General features: G+C 40.4%; 1 protein-coding gene across 17 annotated transcripts in view; it reads right to left on the bottom strand.

The window, feature by feature from the left end:
* Window positions 1–22,443, bottom strand: part of CD44 (CD44 molecule (IN blood group)) — a 91,784-nt gene that overhangs the window by 18,545 nt on the left and 50,796 nt on the right. The window contains exons 6-16 of one of the 17 annotated variants that reach the window (XM_077863577.1): window positions 22,123–22,356; window positions 18,016–18,135; window positions 15,606–15,734; window positions 14,226–14,351; window positions 11,513–11,626; window positions 10,927–11,043; window positions 8,079–8,207; window positions 6,502–6,630; window positions 3,260–3,361; window positions 1,319–1,405; window positions 231–437 (exon numbers count right to left, since the gene is read on the bottom strand). In XM_077863577.1, the coding sequence (XP_077719703.1) occupies window positions 231–437; window positions 1,319–1,405; window positions 3,260–3,361; window positions 6,502–6,630; window positions 8,079–8,207; window positions 10,927–11,043; window positions 11,513–11,626; window positions 14,226–14,351; window positions 15,606–15,734; window positions 18,016–18,135; window positions 22,123–22,356 (1,494 nt within the window). The remainder of the gene's footprint in view (window positions 1–230; window positions 438–1,318; window positions 1,406–3,259; window positions 3,362–6,501; window positions 6,631–8,078; window positions 8,208–10,926; window positions 11,044–11,512; window positions 11,627–14,225; window positions 14,352–15,605; window positions 15,735–18,015; window positions 18,136–22,122; window positions 22,357–22,443) is intronic. The other 16 variants (XM_077863580.1, XM_077863579.1, XM_077863578.1 and 13 more) reach the window with 16 other exon arrangements.

Raw genomic sequence — 22,443 nt, 5'->3', positions numbered from 1 at the left:
TTAATATATCACAAGATTAGGAACAAAGAGAGAAATCCTAACATGACAACCAAGTCACAAAAATAAACGGAGACTGGAATGATGACCTGTGATAAAGGTCATTCCCGTATCGCAAATCAGTCTAATCATAGCCCGCACAGAAAATGCCCCCCCCCTCCCCCTGTAGTACGAAAGTACGCGTTGTGTCACTCTCTAGGGAAATCGAACCAGATAGCAAACGGCCAAGTTACCTGAAAGGAAATGAATAACGTTAGAATTGGAATCTCCAGCAATATTAACTTCAGTAACTCCAGGGAACCCCGTCTTAGCGGGGGTCACCGGGATGAGGGTCCTGTATTCATTTGTGGCTGGCGAGTGAGAAGGAGAAGCTTCCACTGAAGGAGCTGAGTCTTCGGGAAGATGTCCACCTTCTCTTCCACCTCTGCCATCAGTTCTATCTGTATGGACGTGGAACCAATGGTGAGCCCACATTTGTGAGTCCACCACCCATCGGGTGCTTGTCTTCAGAACATGCTAGTGCTGCAAAAGCTTTCCACTTGTTATTCATGAGTACGAAGCAAAAGACAATACAGTTCGTTCTACTATTGAACCGAAGCGATATTTTGCGATTGGCACCACCTGGACATGCCTCAGTGGAAGAGATTTTGGTGATCCCAACACCCAGGAGAGGCATTTGTTGCAATGTCTGCCTGGATTACTAGAGTTAGGTTTATGCTGCTGCGACGGTGACCTTGAAGTCAACTCAGGTACTAGATAATCTGGAGCTCTTACTCAATTAGACCCGCCTTTGATGAAGTGGAGAAAACACATCATTGAACTGAAAAGTAAAATCATGCTCCCTGCAAAGGGAATCGTAAAGGCAAGGTTTCAAAGCCCCGAGGCTTAGATTACTCTTTCCTTTGCCATAAGGGCACCGCTTCTTAATCACCAGCACCATGGATATATGTCCAGAGGATGAATGGCAAAATAATATTATTGATGAAAGGAAAACAGAAGAGTGATAGAATTCAGACCTTTATACCAATTATAAATCATATACAAGCGATCCGTTATTTTAAAACCACGCCACTAGCTCTAGAGTTTAAGAAACCTAAATTTTTAGATTGAGAAATACTGTTTGTACTTTATTATGTACAGTAGCTTCTAAGAGGTCTACAAAGCAGAAACATCAAAGAACCATCACCAGCCACACCTTCTGATCAGAAGTAACAGCTTAACAGCAGCCAGTTGTGTACCTCCACCAAAGACACCGCAAAAATATCCATAATTTATTGAGCTTTATCAAGAGCTGAAGCCAACTGAGCTTTACAATCCTTACTGCTAGTTGGAGTAGAAGCCGTTGGATGGTTTTTATCTTCTTCCAAGCCTCCAGGTGATGTGGAGAAGCTCTGAGTATGACTTTGCTCTGTTTCAATGAGGGAGGAATCCAGCATTAATTTGGAGCCATGAAACGAATCCTCCGTTAACTGCGGACAGGGAGGATCTAGCTATGGTAGTGTCAGACGGGTAGGTGCACAGGAAGGCCGAAGTTTGTGTATACCATTTTCCTCTGATTGCTAGAAATGTACAACAGAATTCTGTTTCATCCCTCATCAGCTCCTAAGAACCTCTTTTTCAGTATAGTCAACAAAGATAAAGTGCCAAGGTGAAGCCTGAATCAAAACTTTGTCCACCCTGGATCATCCTGGCCCAACTCTAGCTTCCAGCCACTTAGGAAAACTAAGGAACACAGAGACAAGGAAAAAGGAATGGTGGGTGGCAAAATGGGACTGTAGGGAAATAAATACCATGATAGCAGGTAGCACACTTCCTAGGATGAAAGAAGAATTCTAGAATAACCTGCTCAAGTAACTCAGATCAAATTTACACAAAGAAATATTTAAGCCCCTTCTAAAGAATATTAAATTAGAGCTACCATTATACTCTGTTATTAGGTTTTTGATCTTGTCTGTAAATGAGGATTCTCATCACTGCACCGAAACGTCAGGAAACGCTTGCCTGGGCAAACACAGGGCCCTCACTGACATGTACCAATCTGAGGTTGAACCACTGCCCATATCTGCAATCACTCTGACTACTTGGGGTTGATTTCTTTTGTGTTCTTCTAAGAAAGGTACTGACCTGAGTTACAGGTGCAAGCATTCCATAAAGCACATCCATAAGCCATGTCCACCACCAAGTAAACATGCCAACCAGGAGAAAGGCATTCACCAAATCCCAAGCCCAGTATCAGAACAAAAGTCAGCAGGGACATAGAGTGGAAACACAAGGCCCCCCATTGAAGGGGACCATTCTTAGGCTTCTCTCCATCTCCTTTGATGCTTAACACTGTGCTACATACATTCTTGGTGATCAACGCATGCTTGTTGACTTTTTCCCTCTACCTAGAAGGGCTCACATGAAGGACTCTGACCAGTATGTGTATCAAGCAGTGAAATGAAGCCCTCATAAATCTGGATTTTTTTCATACTCGGTCAAGAAATCGCGAACGACTTCAGGCTGCCCTCTAGGATAGCCCTGTCCATATAATGGCAGTTAAAGCTACTAACAGTTTAAGCACTGGTTCGACAAGATGTTCAGTAATGGGAAGAGATATAAGTAAGTGTTCCTCTTTTGTTTCTGGGTCCTGCCACTTTTGTTAATGGTCAACAGTATGTCTTGCCCTCCTGAAGCAGGACTACAGGCCAGTAGAGGGGCTGTTATATCCTTCCAAGTTGTCATTGAAAGAGGTCCTATCCTGTCCAAGTCTTCCACCAAATGTGTGTTCGGATCTGCAGAAAGGCTGACGTGTGGACTATGGCTGGAGTCCTGTGGGCTGCTGTAATTTCTCCATTCTCTATGATTATCTGGCCCCACAATTTCTTTTCTCAACAACCCTACCTCTCTTCTGCCTTGATTGGAGGAAAGATGGGAACCAAAGGGAGATGGTTAAAACAGAGAAACCACTGTCTTAGCCATGGTCTTGGGTTTTACTCACATAATGATTTAGGGAAGGAAAATCAAGTTGGGAAGAATCCCACAACTTTTAAAAGTTTTCTTTAACATAAAGTCATTGCATCTGGAAATCACCAAGAATGAAGGCAAAATCAGATTTAAAGAACCCACCAAGAAAATAGACAATGAAGACCCTTTCATACTCTGGGCTTGAGCCGAGCCACGTAGCACTAACTCCATTCCACCACCAAGCTCTGCAGGTGGGCCAGGGTGAGGAAGAGCTGAAGCAGGACACAGGCCAGTAAAGGGGCTGCTATATCCTTACGAGTCGTCATTGAAAGAGGTCCTATCCTGTCCAAGTCTTCCACCAAATGTGTGTTCGGATCTGCAGAAGGCTGACTTGTGGGACTATGGCTGGAGTCCATATCTGAAGGAATCAAACCAGTGTTAATGCTTGATTTACTAAGCACTACCTGAGGGTGGTTTATGGTCTACAGACAAACTATTTTCATACTCAAACCTGGACAAGAGGGGGAAAAGTACATACTGACTTATGTCTCCAGAACTGGAACAAATTATTACTTCTTCAGAAGAGTATCACAAGAAGTAATTGGCTTTATTTAAAGACTGAGTGTATGAAAGATACAATTTTATGTTTTGTTGAGTCTGGAAGGACTCTAAATGAACATGAGATACCTCAAGCTTTGCAAAAAGACAGAAACAAAGCCTGTGTGTCACTTGTCCCATGCCATACACATTGCCTCCCTTATAGACCCATGTGATCTGGATCATGGAGAAAAAACAAAATGCACTGGTTCAGCTCCCATTTCTTCACATGTCCCTCACTTGGCAAAAGAGCTTTTTAAACTTTTTTTTATTAAAAAAAATGTACAGCTCCCTTTCTCTTTTGGTCTTTTTCCTTTCACAAAGTGAATGTGCATATAACATAAAATTATTATCCAATACTACCTACATGGAAGCCATGGGAAGTATTCAGGGGCAAGAATAAAAAGCAGTAGATGTCAGTGAATCATTCTTCCTATAAACACAAGTTTGAGATGTCTCTGGGATTTAACATGTGCAATGTTGAGAGACGCCAAAATGTCACTGAAGGATTTAAATGTGCTGTTTCTAGTAATTGCCACAGATCGGTGGGGCTGAAATAACAAGTCCTGAGTGAAACAGCGACCAAACAATCCAAAAGCACTATCACTGTTGCTGGCCGTCCAACTCCAAGTCTACCCATACTGCTGCATCCAGAGAGATTTAATCAGGTCCAGATGACTCCAGAGGGAAACACAGGAATATTGGACACTCATATCTACAATGAAGCCTTTATATACAAGAAAAGAGAATTAAGATCTTTGTAGGGCAAAACATGGCTGACTGTATTATCCCAGGTTTCAAAAAGGAGGAAAGGCTAGTTAACCTAAATCAAAACCCCAAATGGATATGCTCTCAGAAAAAGTCCTGTCTGTTAAGCCTCTAGACACTCTTGCTCACCTTCCCTTCTATAAGTAGAATCCTTCAAGATATTTTGCACCGATCTATGGTTGAAGTCAATTGTATTATCTTTGACATGTTCAATTGAATAGACAGACCCTCTTTCTGTTCATCAGTATGGAGGATTAATATTGATCCTGAAGGTTAGTTTTCACTGGTTTGGTTTTCCACCATGGATACACCAGCGCCACCAGCAGCCATGTGCACACACGTGTGTTGGGTTGGCATGTGGCACTTCAACCCCGCAACCTAATGGCCACAACCTAGCCACTCAAACTCATCTTCCTTTATGAGAAAAGGGCCCAGTCACTCTGAAAAATCCATACCATCCTTTGGTTTCCCTTCCTTCATGCCTCTCCATACTTGAGTCTCCTTTCTAGAAAAACTTTCCCTGACTTCCTTTCTCTATTCATGGTTTTTTTGTTTTTTGTTTTTTTTCATTTTTGTAAAACCAGATCTGATCTACTTTTCTCCGACACTCTGGAGAGTCCTTTGAATTTTTGTGTTTATCGGGGGCAACATTCATTTGACATCTATTACTTATCGTTTAATATTGTTAGATACATTTTGATGATAAATGTTCTCTTTTCCTAAATTTTAAGTTCTGTAAGGCCATGGAACATGCTGTGTCCATAATGCACTGCACATTAACAGATATTTAACAAAATTGTAGCTTAAGGGATATCTGATCATTAATATTGGGGAACAGCATAGGATGTTTTAAAGGAAGGAAGCCATAGAGACTCTGGGATTCATTTTGTAGATAATTTGGTTCAATTCAACATCAAGAGACATCATTATTATGCTCTTAGAACCCATTTTAATACAGTCTATGTTATGCATACCCTTGGCAGTTTGGATCCAGATAACATATTCAATGCTATGACTAAAAATTCACTTCCCTCTATTGACTCTTGGTTTTTTCTCCTTTTTTGGAATGTGATATTTCTGTGATCAAGACATCTTGTCAAATAATTTTTTTAAAAAACTTGAGTAACTCAATTCACGGGTATAGTAAGGAGCACGGATTCTCCAGCTTAGTAAAGACTGAAAAAAAAAAAGTGATAACACCACCTGCTGCCAACTCCTGCAGATTCTCTCAGGAAAGCTGTCATCTGTTCTGATAAAGAAAGAATTCCTTTTGAATATAAAAACTGGTCAAAAAAAAAAAACTGGTCAAAAAAATCAAAATCCTCCATTTTTTGCAGAACTACAACTAGTATCTCTTTTACTTTCTCTTTCATTTCTATTTTTAATTGCTTATAGATAAATAAGACTGATATTTAAGAAAACAGGGATTCTATCCTGTATAAAAGCAGTCCATTCATTAAATTTGCAAATATTTATTGAGGACCAAGAGTGGTCCAAACCCTAAGTCACTGGGTACCGTACTTCTTTCTAAATGTGGCAAGAGTGAATAATTATATTTTCTGAGCTTTTTAGTTACTTGTTTGAAATGAATACTCACCAGTTTTTGACCTCTAAGATTTCTTTAAGTTACATCTTTGGGTCTACCATGAAAAAAGTCACTGAATTCAATCACTTCACTCTCTTTAAAACCTTGTACTTAAAAGTAAACAGAAAATAAATCTTGAGGCTGCTTCTTCTTCAGAGAAAATAACTTCCACTCGTGCCACTTTAGGACTAATTCTGCTTTAACCCTCTGGCTGAATTCTTTTTTTTTTTTAATATTTTATTTATTTATGACAGATACAGAGAGAGAGAGAGGCAGAGACACAGGCAGAGGGAGAAGCAGGCTCCATGCACTGGGAGCCCGATGTGGGATTCGATCCCAGGTCTCCAGGATCATGCCCTGGGCCAAAGGCAGGCGCCAAACCGCTGCGCCACCCAGGGATCCCCTCTGGCTGAATTCTTTAACCTCGGCCCAGGATTTCATATTCAGATGAATGTACTTATCACCCCTACCTAGAAAACTAATTTTTGAAGATACTTCAGGTTCCTTGGGAAAGCAGACTGGTCTAAAATCAAGGGCACATTTCTAGGTAAGTGGCCATTTGGTGCCTTTCAAAAACATAACATATAGAAAATCTCAGAGGCTATTACCCATCCATCTTTCCGTTTGATGACCTGGTCCCATTGGATGTGAGATTGGGTCAAAGAAATAAGTCCAGGAGCTGTCCTCTTGACTCTGCGTTGTCGTTTTTTGATCTGGATGGCTGTCTTGGGCTGTGGCTGTTGTGACCAGGTAGTTCAAGCAAGTGTTAAAGTGTTAGTTGACATCTGACCAGGGATACACTGACAAATTTAAAGAGACTTTATTCTCTAGACAACACAATGAAAGCACCTTCCTGGTATAGAGGGCCAAGAACTTGTGTAAACACAGGATGTTTTAGCAGGTATGGGTCTGTTCATGCTCATTTACTTAGCAATCAGCATGTGAACTAGAGGACACAAAGGTATTAATAACTCCTGCACGAACAGAGAATGAGTTATAGTCATCATGTGAAGATAAAGAGGTAGTTCTTGAACCACATGCCATTTTGCCACCAACCCTTAAAGGAGGAAGTGTCTAAGCGCATGATGTCATTCAGAGACAACCACATCCCAGTGAAATGCACATTAGACTGGTAGTGATTTAAAGAAGGAATCAGGCTGCCCACAAGATAAACATGAAAGTAAACAGCATTCATCTCAAAAGCATGAATGGAATCCATCAGAAGCATTACCTTCTAACAAGGGGATTCACAGCTCAAGGGACATATAAGAATTCAGCACGTGCTTTTGCTTCATTCAGAACCAGTGGAGATACATAGGTAGGGAAGATTACAATAGGAGCCCCTTAGCAACAACCACACCACAGAGCCAGTCACTGAATCCACTGCTTTGCCAGGTATGCATTCAGAAGCTGCCACACACTGGAAGCACATCCTGCATTACATTCTATATTGCAAATGGAAGCAGGGGGCTATTCTGATACCAAGTGAGAATACAGAATTCATATTCTCTTACAAGACAGGATGCATTTCCATGTTTCTGTCACACAGACAAAAGAATCATGCATAGGAGTTTGCAGAGTCAAGTTATCTGGCATCACTTAGAGATGATGACAGGACTCAAGTCCAATTTTCATGATCCCACAGTTCAAGAATAGAGAAGGTGTATTTTTGTAAATCTAAGAAAAAAGCACTGTGTGTTCAAAGAGAAATCTCCAAACAGACATGACCAAAGGGCTAAATGACATCAAACAGTTATTTTCTAACTATCTGGCTCCATTTCTTCTAACATTAGAGTTCTGACCAAATACTTTCTAACATGCCCAGTATTTTATAAAGCTATATCGTAGATTCCTTTACAAAACAAAAGGGAGTATTTGGTAAGATCAAAGTCTCTGCTAAAATCTCACTAGGGGATGCCCAAAACTAGATCTGAAAGTGGCATATGCAGGAGTCATATTCTCTGTGTCTTCTTTGCATGCTAGATCAACTCCTACTTAGGTGATTTGTTATGAGCATTTAAGAGTTGGCTCTGTGTTGACCATATCATAATTTACTAATTAATTAATTAATAATTAATAATTTGCAATTCTTCTTTCAATGTCTTTTTGTTCAGTGTTCTCTATGCTTAACATTTAACCCAAGAGGAAGTTTCCACCCAAGTTTGCTTGTTAAACAACCCATTACCAGCTGTCCCTGCTGTTGAATGAGAGTCTTCTTTTGGTGACTGCGGATATTTCCCATGCCATCCATTCTCAACCCACTGCTCTTTCTGGGTAGCTGTTTCTTCTATTGTACTACTAGGGATTGCCTCGGCTGTGAGAAGAACAATTGTGAGCCATTATTGTTCAATTTCCTTACCAACACATATCTCAATATGTCAAGGCCATATACCTATGGGAGAAAAGGTAGAAAAGGACAGCAGCAAGGACAGAGACCACTGATATTCTGGAAGAGATATTAGAGATCAATGGCCCAATCTTTCCATTTTTCAGATAGGAAAACTGGGACTCAGAGTACTTTTGCTCAAAATCCTACATCCAGATTGGCACAAAGTTAAGACTAGCCTAGTCTATGAATTCCCAGTAATGAGTCTTAGTTTACCATATTCCATGGCCTCATATATCCTTGTCTGAGAGAACATTGCCTCCAAAGAATTAAGCCCTTTGCTGCAGTGATTTTGAGGGGAGGAGTATATTATATAACCAATTGATGATAAAATCAGCATGGTGGGAGGACTTCTCAAATGGTGGTCACATAACCCATGATCACATGCACTGGAAAGGCACCAGCAGCAGATGTGCCCAGCACGAAAGATGTTGACAAAGACTGGCACATTACAAAGTTATGTCTACGTGGCATCTAAAATTGCCAAAATTACTTTTTAACAAAATTAAGTCAATGGAAGAAAGCTATTCTAGCCAGTGTTTGGGATTATACAAACAATAGAAATGTGTGATGAGCTAAAAATTTCAACCTCTCAGTGTTGTAGTAGTCCAGTTTTAAAAAGAATAAAATGAATGGAATAAAATTGTATCAGGGTGCCTTTGGGAAAAATCAGAATGCCACTGTCATTTTCATTTATAGCTCCTAATAGCAAATGTTCAGTTCATCAAGAAAATGAGAGCCTATAGACTTGCCAAGCCAAAGTGTATTTTGCAACTGGTAAGACTGGTTGTATTCCATAATTTTAGAAAATGATATGTGTGATTTGATAATAAGAAAAATCTTTAAAAAATAAAACCTATGTCCTCATTTTACCCTTGCATTGGCCGAAACATTCCTGGGGTTAACTGGTTATCCAGAGGGAGGAAAAAGAAGTCCCAAATCTTCAGTTTCACCTCCCACTGACTAAATCACTACCTCCTGACAAACAACGAAGTTACAAAAACCATGAGCCTAATTACAAAAAGGGGGAGACTAACCCGAACATAAACTGCCTACTCAAAATGTTTTAGAAAAGAAAGAAAAAGACAAATGCATGGGTACACACACACACACACACACACACACACGCACACATGCACACACTACACTATCTTTAGAAACATAACGATCCTTTAAATATCCAGTGACCCTGCTGTTTGCAACATATGGATTGGCAGAGGATAGGATTTCCATCGTAAAATATGAAGGCTAACTCTCTTCTAGAAGTTGTAATGGTCTTTGACAAAGCCCAGAGGTCACCAACCAGAATCTCTTTAGGTTTTGTAAGTACTGATAAGAGAATTGCTGTAGAGGTTACCACTTTCCCCTTTCCCTCTGTGAGGTTCTGTTACATCTGGATTTTCAACCCCCCTCCAGGAATGCTGTCCCCTCCCCCCCTCCCCCACCACCTTTTGACAATGGGCTCATTAATTCCAAGCCTCTTAAGAAACTGTCTCCTTTTTAAGTACAAACTGTCTTAAATTCTAAGATATACTGGTTCCAAAGGGGAATGGTACGGAATCCCATTCTGAAGAGACGTCTGCTTCTCATTTTTTCCTTCTATCAGAAGACTCTTGTTAACTCAGCCCATAGCCTTCACACAAAAATAAAATCCACTGGGATAAGAAATGAGCTGCAGGCCTGTTGGGTGTATTCAGCACAATGCCCAGGACTTAAAACCTATATCCTGGTTGATGTCTGAAATGCTTCTTTTGTTGTCTGAAGGCATCCCTCAAAAACTATGGCTTCTCTCTTTGGTTTCTAAGTGGCTGCTTCTTACATTCTTGCCTTAGGAGTATCCAAAGCTAAGAGAATAATAGTTAAATCATAGTTTTAAAGATATTACAAGCTGTCATCCTAAATTAAAGCTTCTTTTTTTCCCAAACATGATAGGCATATCTCCAAGAAGGAAGAAGAGTATATACTCCTTACTTTTTTAGTTCTATCCTCAGAGATCAGTAGTGAGACTTGAGATTGTTTTTGCAAAACCTGAGATGTTTGCACGTAAGTAGAAATAACAGTACAAAGCCTTCCCCAAGCTACTCTGAGCTTAAAAACAGAAAAAGAACAGTCACAGAAATTCAAATATAGTCTATATGAGCTACTGACCTTCCTCCAAAGAGTACAAGGGATGCCTTTCTACAATGCAGTGAGGAAGAGAATGTAAAAAAAGAAACTGGATTCATCAAAGATCTTCACAGAAGATAAGCATTCCAAAGATCATCAATGCACTTGTCAAGCTTTCTTTCCAGATTCCACTGCTCAGCACCAAAAGATACACTCTTCATCACACATTTCCATAAACACACACAAATCACCCAAATGGAACCTTGAGGGATCTCTAACACACACACAAAAAAACATATCTCAGATCTCTTAAAAACATTTCAACATTTTGGCCTTGTGGGCAACCTGACAAGTTAGCATTTTTCTTCCAACTCCTAGAACTTGTGTGTAGACTTGGCAGCTTTTCATGCTCCATGGATAAAAGAAATTACTGTATAGAAATAGAAGACATGGCTAATGTCTAAAAGAAATTCTTCCCTATTCTTCCGAATGACTTCACTAACTCATCTAAGCCAGAACTGCTGACCACCATCCTCCTTACTTGTGCTTGTAGCATGCTGGGCCTCCTCTTCATCATGGTGCTCATGGTGAATGAGAGGAGAGTGTGGTTCGCGGGTCCAGTTTTCTCCATTAGCACTGGTGCCACTTCTGTCCACATCTGCCGTGATGATGGTTATATACACTGTGACTTTTTAATCAACCAACCTTTGGTGTTGTGCTCTTCCATTACAAAGCATGCTATTTAACAGTGCTATGCCTAAATGGTACCTCTGAGCATCTCCGCTCAATACTTTTGAGTGACTCCACTAAACTCTCCCAAGAGAAAATCAATGGGCATGAAATTTCTTAATGATTACCTGTTATTCTACTATAATCACTTTGTCGAGGGCAGCACCATAAACCAAGGTAATGTGTTCATTTTTATAATAAAGCAACATAAAGTATCTTGTACCCAAATGGTATGATTGATAAATAACTCCTAGGTCGAACCGAGTATCCTCATGAAAGTTTAGAATCTGTGATGAGGCATTAACTACATTTCCCACTGAGTCCTGATGATTGGCCTTTGCAGCATCATAGACTTTGAGGGAAAAAAAATCTTTAATGAAGTATGCATAACCCATTACCAGTCATCCTTGTAGTAGTCTGAAGTAATACTTCTGGATTCGATTCGCCTGGGCTCCACGGGGTCCAATCCTGGTTCTGTTTTGGGTGGCTAAAAAGCCGTGGTGTGGTTGGAACTGTGATAATGATGATTGAAGCAATTAGGAAAATGTTAGCTCTTGAGCCTTCACTACTTGTTTTACACCTCTCTCTTCTTTGGTCTGTACAGTGAATCATCTATACCAGGTTGTATAGATGGTTGAGTGAAAACGGAGGGAAAGCAGAAAGAGAGGGACTTCAGCTTGATTCAGCCATATTGTCAAGCACCTCAGTGTCCTCTACATTCTGTCAAAGAACACGTTGGTGTCAGTACACAACATGTTCCAGAGAAAGCAGCGAAAGGAGCTGCAGCAGAAGGAAGAACAGCTTTGGAAACACCCTCCACCGAGGAGAGCCGAAAACATTAGCATTTTGCCCATCCATGCAGTCTGTAACAGCCCTGTGCGCCTGAGAGCCCTAGGAATTGGTATCACTGGCAAGTGTGCTACGTGGAGATCCTCAGGCTAAAGAGGTAGATACCTGAAGACTATACCATGATGATATGATCACTTTATTTCATTAAGAGTTTTGGTGGGGGAAGGCATACCCTGAGCAGCCAGGGATTTCCTATAGATGATTCTAAGAAAGAACATTGACCCAGAACAGCCATATGATTTACATTTCTAAATATTTAGCAAATACCTATGATATTCTCAACAAATAGAAAGCACTTCATGAGCAAGCCATTCATAGCCAATGAGAGAAAAACAAGATTCATACATTCAGTAGAAAAGCACCATAGGTAACCCACCACCATTAGCAGATGGTCGACGGGGGGGGGGGGGGGAGGAGAAAAAAAGAAAAAGAGGGATACATCCACCAGAGGCTGAAACTGTCACCCAAAATGATAGAGCTGGAGTAGGAGACACCTGACAGAAGGATCACGACAAAATTAGGATCAATTGCTTTTGTGAAAATATTATGTGCAAATCCATCCTAATTCTTCCAAACTTATTTCAATACCCAACTAAAATCTCCACTAGTTCTTTTACAGAACTGTAATACCATCAGCTCTATTTCACGAGTGAAGCAAGTCAAGTTTAGAATCATTATGCACATTCTCAACAAGCGTGAAAAAGTGGCAGTTGTCATATCCCTACAGAAGAAAAAGGCATCCTGCTTAATCACGTACACAGGTGCCAAGCAGTGCGCTGAAAACAGTGAGCTGAAATTGGAAAATACACCACAGAGATGAAAAATACCAATGGGCATTTTCCCCAGGAGCTTAATCACACTATTTATTTTCAGGTTGATCTGTTTGGGTTGCCACCCAAGAAAGCTGAGTTTCTCAAGTATCAAGACCACATCTTTACTGATGGCCCCACCTTCTGTGTCCTGAACCCAGAAGACAGTGTGATAGTAAAGCTCCAGTGTCTTTTGGCTATTTGATTTTCTCTCTGAAGTTATTAAAAGGGGTTTCCTTGTTTTCTAGACCAAGCTCTGCAGAGGTGTCCAGTCTAAAGAATATACCACTTAAGAGCTTAGATATAAAGTATCTAGGTCATCTTCAGTATTTGTGGCATTGATGCCATATACTCCGATGCCTCAGAGCCCAAGCTACTTTTTGGACTCGTCCCTTCCTGGGTGCTGTCCATTTAGGAGACAGCACTCTCAGGTTTCAGTAAGACAGTCAGAACTTCAGTGACCTGAGAGAGTCCATGTCACACCACAAAAGTATACCATCTCTGAGGACAAGAGTGATGAAGTGATATGGGAAATTCAGGTTCAGAATTCTCATCTTTATTCAGCAACATCTCCAATCATGAGAGATATGTCCAGGAAACCCGGTCATCTGGCTAACTATTAGACTGACCTTTGCATGTGTTTTTAAAGGATGCTTCTCAGCTCAATTTCCATCTCTGCCCTCGAAAAGTTTTATAACCGTCATAAATTTGGATACTATTATACAGTGTATTCACTATTTGTTTTTAATACTTGGCACTGTTTCTGTTAAAGCTCAGCTAACATTTGTCCTTTCCTTCAAAGTCTTTTAATTATATGGGTGCCCTACTCATTTGTTAAAACTGGATTTGCCCCCTTGATTTCAACCAAGTTTTGATTCTGACGATTCTTGAATTCTGGTTCCCAACTTTTAAGCCTTTCTAGGACCGTTTAAGTCTTCAATGTAGAATCATCTACAACTTTTAATTAATATCCTCCCACTCACATTCTACTGCTTCAATAAATGATAGTTTGAAGGCAAGAGCTCTGTGTTTTTTTTTAATCTTTTTGTTCCCAGCACCAAGCATGGTAGGTACACAATAAATATTTGTTGTAGTGTTTTCCTATGCCATTCTCTGACAAAGCCCAATAATTCAAGGAGAATCTGCAGCAGCAGATCATATAAATATACAAAACAGAAAGAACCTAAGGCAATAGGAGTTTTATAAAAGATATTTTCCTAATTGCTCCATTGCTCTATTGCTCAAATGGAAGGAAGTCTTGACTCCCATTTTGAAAAAAATAATTTTTTCTTCCTTCATGATCTAGGACTAAGGTATAACTAAAGTGTGATAAGCCATAGATTTATGCTCACTTTCCACATTAACTATTTCCCAAGGTAGGCACTACTGGGCATCACTCAGATTAATCAGTAAGCCTTGCATAAATGGTTCTACTGTAATTGATTATTCTTACTGGTGCTGGAGATAAAATCTTCATCATCATCAATGCCTGATCCAGAATAACTGGGGTGTTTGTCTCTTTCATCTTCATTTTCTTCAGTTGGTTCCCAGCCTGCTGAGATGATACTTGAATCCGTACCTGTTGTGGTGACTTATGTTAGTGGCTGACCTGGATGCCAAGCAACCCATTTGACAAAGGAAGAAAATCAGGCACAGAATGTATAATGGAATTCCCAACATTTTAAGAAGAGTGAGACATCTGAGTTGCGTACCCCCAAATTCTTATATCCTAGTCTCTGAAGCTAATGCATAGATCTAAAAACAATTGGCTGTGACCTTTACAACTAAACACTCTCTTTAAGGAAGTTAAAAGAATAAATATGGACATAACCCCAGCAAAGAAACAAAAGAAGAAAAGGCCAGTAAACTCTCCCCCTCCCATGCTTTCAGATTATTAATGTATTAAGCATGTGCCATTAAAGCTAGGGTGTCAAGAATAGAATGAAAAGATTTCACATGTGCCCATTTGTTTTGTCCAGCCACCTTCAGAAAACTTTTGGAATCCAAACACATCCATCATTTTTAAAAATCCCATAGGTGTATTCACTAATTCACTATTTGTTAACTCATCTGTTGGCCTTCTAGCATCAATCACATCACCAGAGCTCTGAACACAAATGCAAACTGAATTACCATCCTCAACAACCGAGCAGCATCCAGCCACAACAAAATTAGTCAATTCACAAAGAAATCATGCCCGGCATTTCTTAATCAACCAAAAGAGTCGACCAAAGTGGACTGGAGCCAGGATTTTGAGAAATTCTCACGTTTTCCCTTCTGGACACATCATAGGAAGGAAGATGGAGACCCTCAGCCTCTTCTCAGTGGTTACTGTAGAAGATGTCTCTTTCCTGAAAAGGGCTTTCGTATACTTTCAATGGGGGTCATGCTATCTTTTGGAGTGACCATCTGTCTTTTCTTACTATCAGTGGCTGCCCAAAGAATAGTTCCACTGAAGGAGAGTTTCTAAATTTTTCTAGCTCCAGCTACGCTATTTTATTTTCTCATGGAAAGTCAAGAATTTTTAATGACTTTTGTCATTTTGGAACATCTTTCAGAGTCAAAATTTTGTTCTGTCATCAAGAAAGATTGGCCCCCTTTCACAGTGCTCTTATTAGCCTCCTCTGGGCCTGTATTAATTCTGTGGAATAGAAAGAAGAAATCTGCTTATTAATGCTATAAAGTCAAACATATGGGTTTCCAAGTTCATGATGCTTCAAAAGTTATCAGAAACATTCGTGAAACCAGAATGGACTTTAGGATAAGTATCCCCGAGGTCAATGAACTATTGAAAATTGTCAAGAGATCTTATGAAATAATAATAACTCATTACCAGCCATTATTGTTGTTGTGTGAAGATGATTCTTGGACTCTGATGGTTGAAACCACCATGAAAGCCAATCCTGGGCTTCTCGCCTCTTGGTTGCTGTTTTGGGAGTTGTACCACTAGAGCTCCTCAAAGCTGTTGTAACCATAATTGAATTGATGGTTGAAAGGTTAATTATCAGTTCCTAAGAAATATGCTTCTACTTTTTTACTACTCCAGAGAGTCATCTATACTGAGTATAGATGGTGGGAAGAAGCAGAAAAAGCACAGAAGTTCCACTTATTTTCAAGGCTCATACTGCAGGTCATAGAATATCAGAAATGGAAGGACCTCAAATATTATCTGGTTCATGATCCTTATCTTAAAGAGGAAAAAAACTTGCTGGATGGAATGTGCCTTGTCTGGAGTCAGAAAGGCCGAATGACAGAGTGTATGACGGCAGTCTTTGATTTTTGAAAAACTATAGCATAGTAGAGGGATTAAATTTTTGTCTGGCCCCCAAAAGGTCAAACCAGGACCTGTGGTGATAATTGCAGGGGGACAAATATTCTTCCAAGTGTTGGTTTTAAAAGGTTATATTCTAAACTATCCAACAACAAACTTCCTCATAAAGTATCGTATTCCCCACCATCAGAAAGATCACTTAGGAAAACTGTGTAGATCACATGATTAGAAGTATTGATTGAGTGGGGCACCTGAGTGGCTCAATGACTGAGCATCTGCCTTTGGTTCAGGTTGTGACCCCTGGGTCCCAGGCGCAAGTCCCACATGGGGCTCCCTGCGGGGACCCTGCTTCTCTCTCTGCCTATGTCTCTGCCTCTCTCTCATGTTTCTTATAAATGAATGAATGAATAAATAAATAAATAAATAAAATCTTTTTTTTTAAAGTGCTGATTGAGCTAGACTATTGAAGATCCTCTCCAAATCTGAGAGTCTATGATTCTGAAACCAAGCTCTCCAGAGTCCTCGCCTTTCATGTTCTACGCACTTTATCTTGGCCAACCAATATCATTCTCCAAGAATTTAGGGTATGATATTTCTGCCAGCAATCCCAGACATGTAATCCCAGCAATCCCCAACACGCAGAAGAATGCCACATGAAAGGAAAGACGGAAAAAGATGCCTTCCACCTCTTTCCATTTCATGTCCAGATCCTCCAGCAATTTTGCCCATGGTCACTTTTTTTATACCAACGCTATACTTTGCAAAGCAGAACAGGACATTCTGAGTCCATTTTTGAAAAGAAGGAAATCAACTAGGAAAGATGGACAGAAATTAAGTGACCCAATGATCTCACTAATAGGATCAGAAGTAAGAGTCCTGGTTTGAAAACTTCCCCAGACTACCATTTCTGCCACCATAACGCACACCAGAAGAGTATTACATAGTAGATTAAAAAAAAAAAAAAAAAAAAAAAACTAAAAAAAAGTTGAAGCAGAGGCTGAAACCATCATGAAATCCCCAAATACAAAAAAGTCAGGTGTCAAGAAAGCCCAGAAATGGCCCAAAACGAAGCACTGGCAAGAAGAGTTTTTCCTTCACAATGTTTGTTCTATGAAGACAAACATTGTAAACATTTAACATTTGAAAATAGCATATTCTTTTTTCTGCAGCCGTCTCCCACGTGACCTTTATCACCACGATACGCAATCACAACAAAACATCAGCATTCTTTTCCTTACATGAATATTTGTTAAAATAAAAAATATACTCTATTCAATGTGTTATAAACTAAGTCAGTGTTAAGGACCATTTTTATTACTCCCCTTCTGCAGAAAGAATGCCTAATTATTTTGAAATATGGGCATATCCTCCCACAACCAAAGTTGATAAATGAAGATATCCTTGTAATCTCCCATTGTTATAGACCTGGAACCTCCTCCTGCATGAGCTCTGAGTTCAGAATTCTTTGCAGGGATTTAGAGTTACTACTCAAACATCCAGGGAGCCTAGATACTGATGGAAAACAACAGGTCACTCGTCCACTTTACAGCTGAGGATTTCAGTATCCAAAAAAGTGCACAGGGCCTACACTTTCCATCCGTAAGTCCTCATTTCCTTCTATTATTATTGACTGCGATCATTAGATCAGCAGAAGGTAGGAGTCTGCATTTTCCTTCACAGACTTCCTTCAAGAGGGTATATTCTGAATGGATCTCCTAATTGAAGCTTCTGACGGAAAACTAATTTTGATTCTCTGTGCATGTTGCCAAAGGGAAAACAAGTAGAACGTAATATCCAGCTGTATTCCCAGATCCACAGGCCTCTTTGATAAAAGAAAGGGTACCAGATCCTGATTCCCTAAAGATGGAGAAGGGACATCTGTGTGAGACTTCAACATGATAATAGATGTCCTTCTCGACGTTGAAACACCTGGATGTAGGACAATGGATAAGCAGAAGACATAAGAGTTTACCTGTTGTTGCTGTTGCCGTGTGATCCTGAGTCTTAGGCTGTGAGTTACCAAACCAGGACCACATCCAATTATTTTGCTCCTGAACTGCTGCATGGCTGTTTGAGTGCACAGCTGAAGTAACTGGATCAATTACGAAAATACCATTTAGTGAGATCTTTTCCTTTAATCTCAGATCTATGGATATATAATGTCTACACCTATAATAGAGTGAAGATTAGAAAAGAAAGATCGAGCTCTGGTTTTATCATCCCAGTCTCCTAAAGTCTCTTGGACTCTCAGAACAACATGAGAAATGCAAATTTTGAAATGTCTTCATTTCAAACAGAACCCTCTGTATACAGGCTAAGAGCAAAATCAAGTAGGAACTTAACCTGTGAAGGAAAAGAGATTTTATATCTACTTGATGGGGCGACCCGGCCATGAAGTGAAGGTCTTTGATACAGCATTACATAAAGTTGTTGTCCTTCATTTATTTTTCGGGTGTCTTTAGAGGTGCTTGCTTGTATCTTTTGGGTCTATCACTTTATGCAGGTAGCTTATGATGACAACTGGCATTTCCAAAGCTCCACCCACACTCATTAACTTCAAGTCAAGCTTTATGCTAGAGCAGGAACTTGGCAAAGGGTGTGTGTTCAAAATGTTGAAAGCAGATAAAGTTTTGTCAAGTTTCCATCTATCACTTTCTGTCATTGTAATTCTAATTCAAAATGTGTTTCCAGAAAGGAAACAAAACTGCCCAAGTTAGAGAAATTCTGGACTCCATTCAAACTAGAGAAAGGATAATCAGTGATATTTTGCAATTTGGAATCTCCCATTTGACTCTCAAGTAGGACTTGAGTCCAGAATGTTTCCCGGTAGAAGAATAGCAAAGATGGTCAGAATAAATATCTAAACCAGCTGAGATTTTTAAAAGCCATTTTGAGTTATACACCCCTTTGAAAATCTGATATAAGTTATGACTTCTGTCCTCAAAAAAAGTGATCTGACACATACACATTCTCAACATTTTATATATTCTTTCAGGCTCTTGAATGCCTTATGGCCTATTTTTGAATCTGTTGGAGGGCCACGAACTCCAGGTTAAAAGCTCTGACTCTATATACACCAAACACCAACAACCTGTGCAACATGTTCCATGCTACAAAGGACACATTTGCACAGAACAGAGAGTAGAGAGATGGGAGCCAATTTCACCAATGATGCTCCCAAATAAACCTGAGCATCCCCCTGAGGCACCCCATTCTTCCCTCAGAAATTTTATTAAAGATGCAGAGCTCCTGCCACCTTCACCCCACAGGAGACTGAGAAGAGAGCAATGAGAAGGAAAGATACAAGAGCAAGATAGAAATAGAAATTGTTTCTATTTTCCTAAAAGGAGTCATATAAGATTTGGGGAAAGTGGAAAGAGCTATTGTTTAGCCAGCAGTTTCCAGTTTTCCCCACCCAAGTAGGCCACACCAGACCAAAAATATATATTTATATATTTCTTTGACACCCAGAAGACAAGGAAATAGAGCATTCTAAGGTACGAGTCTGTTTTCTGAATTAGTTTAGACTTCTGGATTCCAGAGAATTCCAGATCACCAATAGAAAAGAGGCTGACGACATGCCTCCAAGAAGGCTCTTCCAAGAATAACATTTATAATAAAAAGCCTGTTGGAAGTTAAACCTACCCAGATGGTTGTTTTTTCTGGCTTTCCTATTGCCACCCACTTAGGACCCTTAAGGAAGGAATGAGCCCACCAACCTAAAGACACACTTCTCTGTCCTCAGCCAGACCCCCTCTTGTCCTCTTGCATGTTTTAGGGAGGATCTACAATCACTCCCTCCCACCAAGACCCACCTTTCAGTCCAATAGTCATGAAGCTTTGGGAGTCTTCTCACTGGGCTCAGAAAATGGGGTCTATGCAGGAACTTACCAGTGGTGACTTTTTCTAATATGCCATGGGCTACTTTCAAGTGCCCATGCAATTTTTTTTCTTGGACATTCTTCTTTGTATGAATTGATTTATTGAGATGCCATTGGCCATTTTTGACGCTATGGCCCTTCAATGACTCTCAGGCTAGCCCTGGACTCACTTTGTTGGACCAATGAGTCTCTCTCTTCCTGAACTACTAAGAGAAACTTAGCTAAGCGCTCTGAAAAGAGGAAAGCACAATTCTTTTCTCAACCCAAATCCTGAACTCTGTTTAGTTAAATCTCAAAGCATTCCTTCTCCCTGATTTCTGAACAGTAGATGGGCTCCACGATGGACAGTCCAAGTCTGAGGCAGTAACTAGGGCAACATTTAGCACAGAGAAGGCCTCAAATATTGGTTTATATTTGGCAAATATTGGTTACTAGCTAATGAATCCTTATTTCCCTTCGGTATGACTTTCTAATGGTACTTACCACTGGATCCCAAGCATCAGAATAGGCTTGGTACATAGTAGGTCCTCAAATTAGGTTTGCTGACTACCTAACTTGGGCAGGAAATGTGCAATCCGTAGGAGATGTGCTATGACTGTTCATAACATGTCCTTGTTGCCTTTCTAAAGCACATGTGCAATACTCATTATTTTACATAGGCTAATAATGGCTTAAATGTTAATTTCACCTGGTTCCTAAAAGATATTTTGCCATGATTTTCTTCTTTGGTGGGAAATAGTACTTTAGCATAGACTTGATCTGCCTCTCACTGAGACCACTAATTATTATGTTTGCCAACGTCTGACAAAATTGCATGCCCTGATGATAGGCACCTTCCACATGGTAACATTAGCAAGGCAGGGAACTCAAGAAGCAGCCAGCAGCACTGCCTGCTTGGCTTCCCGAAGCTCCTCTCAAGAAGGGTCGTCCATGGGACAATAGACAACGAGGTGACACAACTTCAGAGAGCCAGTAATCTGGGAAAGCAGGAGCAGTTTGAAAACGTCTGCTTCCTGACAATGCTTCAGAGGATCTGCAGAGAATGACCAGACTCCAAGCCCATTTGTCCCGCCCCCACAGCAAGCTGCTAAGAGAAATCTGAAACACTGGTGAGCAAGTCACCTTGTGTTAAATCGTAGCGCTCTGAAGGTTGCCCTGGCTTCTGGGTGACAAGGCACAGAAAAGAGCCCTATCTTGAGCATTCACAAACCCGTGAATGTCCACCACACTCTCCGGAGCCCGGAGTTCCACTCCTCAAGAACCATAGTCAGAACAAAAGAAAATCCACAGCGTACTAGGAAAGCTGCTCAAGAGGCAGATGCTCACTTCAGTTTGAATAATCCTCCACAGAAGGAACACAGCCAATCTGGAAACCTGTTTTAAAACAAACCATAGGGAAAAAGCAGAGAGGGAAGCAAAGGAGGCAAGAGGGAGATGCAAACATTTTCCAGTGAAAGTGGAGCACGAAGGGCAAAACCCCAAATAAATCTAACGCAATGTTTACATATTTCCACTCTCGCAGTCCTAAAGTAATGAATTATCCACGTAACCAAGCAAGTATTAATAGCCTTCCCCTACAGACTGGGATAGACAACTTTTAAGTAGATTTAATTTGATCAGTTAACGCCATCAGATATGCTTCCTTAGACCAAAAAAAAAAAAGAGAGAGAGAGAATTTTTTTAGTAAATCGTGGGTGCTGAATATGACGGAATATTGTACCATCGATAATATAACATAAATCAAGTTAAAACAGAAAAGTATAAAGTTGAACAAAGCCAATGGAATGGCTTGCATACATTGTAAACCCAACTTTATGAAGACAATCTTATCCAAAGGTGGATAAGAACAAGAAGGAAACATGTAAAAGTAAAAATAGCTTCTGTATCATGCTTGAATCGTCACCACATCCCTGGGACAAGAGAACAAGAAAAATTGTTGTACGAAGCTTCCAGTACAGCACTCCTTATTCCGAGGTAAGCAAAACAGTGGAGTAGATGGGGGGAAAAATCATGGGACGGTAGCAGGCAAGACATACAGGGCACTGACAACCACTATAGCCCACCTCCCCAAATGCCGTCCCCAACTTCTAGACACAGGAGACAATCAACACACAAGGGAATGCATATCACCCAGGAAGATCAGAGACATATTTGTAAACAAATCGCCATTGGAAAGCACAGTGACCCATTCTCCTTACTGGTAATGGGGGTATGCTCTGAGTTGCTAGACACCCTGGAACTGTCTTGGTCCTGGGTCGGGTATGCAGTTGGAAGGTGGGTGTGGAAGATGTTGTAGCCTGCCGAAGTGCTCCTTTCACTGGAGGATCCACTGCTCACATCATCGTCAGTGGGGTTGCTGGGGTTGATGTCTTCAGGGTTGGTTCTGTATTCACCCTTCTGGCTGTAGCGGGTGCCATCACGGTTAACGATGGCTGGGAGAAAGAGGAGACACTCTGAGAACTTGACAGCAGACATTTTCTGGGTGTTAGGAAAGACTGTGCATTATCAGGTGAGACAGT

The sequence above is a fragment of the Canis aureus genome, chromosome 21 (assembly GCF_053574225.1).
Source record: "Canis aureus isolate CA01 chromosome 21, VMU_Caureus_v.1.0, whole genome shotgun sequence".
NCBI lineage: Eukaryota > Metazoa > Chordata > Mammalia > Carnivora > Canidae > Canis > Canis aureus.
The sequence above is the reverse complement of the archived record's forward strand: the minus strand, read 5'-3'. Positions and strand labels throughout refer to the sequence as shown.